This window comes from Oratosquilla oratoria, unplaced genomic scaffold (genome assembly GCF_046742065.1).
Source record: "Oratosquilla oratoria isolate Oo_2021 unplaced genomic scaffold, ASM4674206v1 SCAFFOLD279, whole genome shotgun sequence".
Taxonomy (NCBI): domain Eukaryota; kingdom Metazoa; phylum Arthropoda; class Malacostraca; order Stomatopoda; family Squillidae; genus Oratosquilla; species Oratosquilla oratoria.
In genome coordinates this window covers 120,001-124,128 of record NW_027467630.1, presented here as the reverse complement: position 1 = coordinate 124,128, position 4,128 = coordinate 120,001, and the positions used below count along the sequence as shown (strand labels likewise).

At 33.7% G+C, this 4,128-nt stretch overlaps 1 protein-coding gene across 1 annotated transcript in view; it reads right to left on the bottom strand.

Moving 5' to 3' along the window:
* Nucleotides 1-922: 922 nt before the first annotated feature.
* LOC143023028 (microfibril-associated glycoprotein 4-like) overlaps nucleotides 923-4,128 on the bottom strand; it is a 9,059-nt gene continuing 5,853 nt past the window's right edge. Inside the window, exon 3 of the mRNA XM_076181476.1 lies at nucleotides 923-1,396. Coding sequence (XP_076037591.1) covers nucleotides 1,222-1,396 — 175 coding nt within the window. The 3' untranslated portion in view covers nucleotides 923-1,221. The remainder of the gene's footprint in view (nucleotides 1,397-4,128) is intronic.

Genomic DNA, 4,128 nt, shown 5'->3' with positions numbered 1-4,128 from the left:
GATCATTTGCCACTCCGCACAGTTTTGTATCATCAGCAAATTTGGAAACAGTAGATTTTAGTCCATGGTCTATATCATTTATATATACTATGAATATAAGTGGCCCAATAACGGAACCCTGAGGAACTCCACTTGCAACACTTTTCCATCCAGAAGTTTTTCCATTTAAAACAACTCTCTGTTTTCGACCTTTCAACCAATTACTAGTCCAACCTAATAGGCTACCACTTATTCCATGCAAAGCTAATTTAGTAAGTAGATTTCGTGTGGGACGGTATCAAAAGCTTTTGATTAACTAGTGTACACTTCTCTATAGTCCACATTTTCACCAGTGGAGTTAAGTGGGGCCAAAAGAAAAGTTGCATTGTGTGAAAAATATATATGTGATTTTAAGCAAATAGCGCTTGGAGACTCAATGGAGCAAATGGTCCACAAATCCCCTTTTACAACACCTATAAACCTGTAATAATTGTTGATTTACATAGTATACAATAAATGCTAAAAGGATGCCACTACAAATTACAACTGTACCTGCTAAAAAATTGTACATAACAAATACACATAATTTCAATCTCTCCTCTATATAATGGAATAGTAATCTGATGAAATATTTTAAAACTTAAACGGTTAAAACTGAAAGCTACAATTCCATTACATAATGCTTATTCTGTGTACAAAGATATGCTTTTGATATCATCATCATTTGTGTTCATCAGAAATAGGTTTCTGTAATGTCTATTTGGGTCTGTAGAGAAAATTTGTCCTTGTCAAGGATGCTCTAACAGGTTGATAAATTCATAACAGTAAAAATCTAAAACCTGGTCATTGATTGTAATGAATTGATTCAGATATTGATTTTGACTTTGAATCCAAAGACCATACATGGAATATCTCTCACCAGGTCTTAGGTTCGGTCATGGAAACATTTGGCGTAGGTTTGGACTTGGACTCAGACGTCATGGATTCTCAAAACGAGTATTACGACGACAAAATCCAGGGACAACGATTTTTTTTTCGAAATTTAATATAGATCAGTCTGTGTTGTACCTATTTACACACACAGTCCAGAAATGTTATCTATTTATATTGAGGAGCCTTCGTTTATTGCTTTTCTCTGCAGACATTGCACAAATGAATGAAGGTCACACAAAAGAACATACAGAGTTACGGATCTGAGCCCGGTCATAGGAAAGAAAGGTTATACTGATTTTCACCAGAGAACTACATGTCGGGAAAGGCTGGCCGGCTTTTCATCTCCGCGGTGCGCAAGGAATAGTAGTGTCCACGCCAGTCTTCCCACACCACACCTTTGGCGGGCTTTTGGTTCTGGCCTTGGAGGTACTTTCCATTTAAGTTTGATCTATGGCATCTATTGTACCACCATGCCCCCGAACAGCTGGAAATGGAAAATTAGAATCAATATTAAAAAAAAAAAAAAAAAAAATAGATCATAGCAAAACTTATCCTTGTTGCTACATATCAAAATACAGGATAGATTTTGGAGAAAGTTTTCTGGTAGTATTTTTGTTCAATCTTTATATAATCAGAAGTTAATACATATTATATTCTTACTTTTTATGATTACAGCTGTTCAACGTAACTTTACAACAAATTGTCTCAAACTAGGAAAAAACGTTGTGTAGTTTTGATATATCTGATCTCGAAAAAAGATTTTCATACTATCCAACATGTTAAACTAGAAATTACATTTGCTCTGCATACAAGAACAATTGACCTGCCGAACTGAATTAACATATGGCTGAACAATCATAAAGAGGAAGTTATTTCTAAAAGTAAAACTTCTACATGGATACTAACTTCGATATTTGGATATCTCTTACCGTAATGTAAATATATATTCCTAACATAAATCGTGCATCGATGATACTAAATTATGATAAAGAGTTGAGGATCACAAGTGTCAAAAGTGGACTGGAAATCGACTAAAGTGTAAATTTATCCATATATAAGCACATGTAAATATATATACTATGTATATGTATTTGTATATGTTGTACAGCCGCGACAAGCCACGTGGAGTATTGTACAGCCGCGACAAGTCACGTGGCGCCACGAAAAGTCACGTGGCGCCGCAACAAGTCCCGTGGCAGGGAACGTGACTGATGGTCACGACCTGACGCTTCTCTGCCAGCGCGACCCTGCTTGACCCGACCGAACCTAGTGCAATTACCTAATTACGCACCACAGGTAACTTGCCCACGTAGTATATATATCGGCTTCCGCCGCATGTAAAATCAATTCACTCGTACCTTCCAATAAAGGAGACGAACTCACCAAAACCTCTTTCTCTTCGCCAATAGTAGCATCGCTACAATGTATATGTATATGTATATGTATATGTATATGTATATGTATATGTATATAAATATACATATCTATATACATATATATATGTATATGTGTATATATATATATATATATATATATGTTTGTGTGTGTGTGTGTGTGTGTGTGTGTGTGTGTGTGTGTGTGTGTGTGTGTGTGTGTGTGTGTGTGTGTGTGTGTGTGTGTGTGTGTGTGTGTGTTTGTGTGTGTGTAGGTGTGTGTGTGTGTGTGTGTGTGTGTGTGTGTGTGTGTGTGTGTGTGTGTGTGTGTGTGTGTGTGTGTGTGTGTGTGTGTGTGTGTGTGTGTGAATACACACACACATACACATGCTAATAAGAACATAGGTACGTGTGTTCACTAATGCCCAGAAGGCCACTTAGAAAATTAAACTAACGAAGCAGAGCGCTTTCGTATATTACATCTTCAGTGCAAAAAGTACATATTTGAAGAGAAATACATAGTTTATATATACATGAAGAAGGAACAAGGACAGTTCACTTAAGATTATACCTAACATTCTTCTTATGTTGTGTTGTTTAATTCTATTGTTTAAGGGTTTGGCAGTTTGACCTATATAAAGTTGATTACACGTTTTGCAAGATATTATATAAATGCATAATTTTTTTACTTTGATAATATTGTTGATGAGCATATGTTTTACTGTACTATTATTCTTAAAAAATACGTTTACGTTAAATCTTTTTAATAATTCTGTAGCACTAAAACATTTTTCTTGAAATGACAAAATTAAAACATTATGATAACTAAAAAATTATTTTGGTTGAGGAGTTAAAAATGGTTTCCTTCCAAAATTGTAAGCAATATCAAGGAATTGTTTATGATATTTTAGTATTAGCCCAATGTTAAAAACATTTCTGATTTTATCATCAATAAATTCAGGAATGCAGATACGGAAACCTTTAAGAAACATAGAAGAGAAAACTGAAAGTTTAATACTACTTAGATGAGAATAATAATAATGAATATATGAGCTTACATTGGTTGGTTTACGATATACTTTATATTTAAGGCTGTTGTCATGACGTAGGATAGTGCAATCTAAGAACGGTAAGTTTCTATTTTTCTCATTTTCTAAAGCAAATTTAATTGAATCAACAAGGGTATCTAATTTGGTTAAAAACTTCATGCACATCTTTATCATCTGGCCAAAGACATATAATGTCATCAATATACCTAAGCCAAGGGATATTGGGAGGTTAGATTTTATGTAATATTTTAGTTTGAAAAAATCCATGTATAAATTACTCAAAACAGGGGATAAAGGGTTTCCCATCCTCATGCCAAATTTTTGGGAATAGATTTTACCCATAAATTGGAACTTACAATCTATAACACAAACCTTAATTAGTTCAATCAATGTATATGATGGCAATGGAAGAACATGCTTATTAAGTTCATCATGAAGTTAGAATGATAAATCATCTTTGGACTTTAGTAAACTAAAATCAAAATACCCTAAACAATGCCTTGATATTGCTTACAGTTTTGCAAGGAAACCATTTTAACTCCTCAACCAAAATGATCTTTTAGTTATCATAATGTTTTAATTTTGCCATTTCAAGAAAATTGTTTAGTGTCACAAAATCATTAAAAAGATTTAACGTAAACCTAGTTTCTAAGAATAATAGTACAGTAAAACATTGGCTCATCAACAATAGTATTTTGAGGTTTAAAAGTGTGTATTTATAAAATTCCTTGCAAAACGTGTAATCAATTTTACACAGGTCAAACTGCCAAACCCTTAAACATTAGAATTCAAAA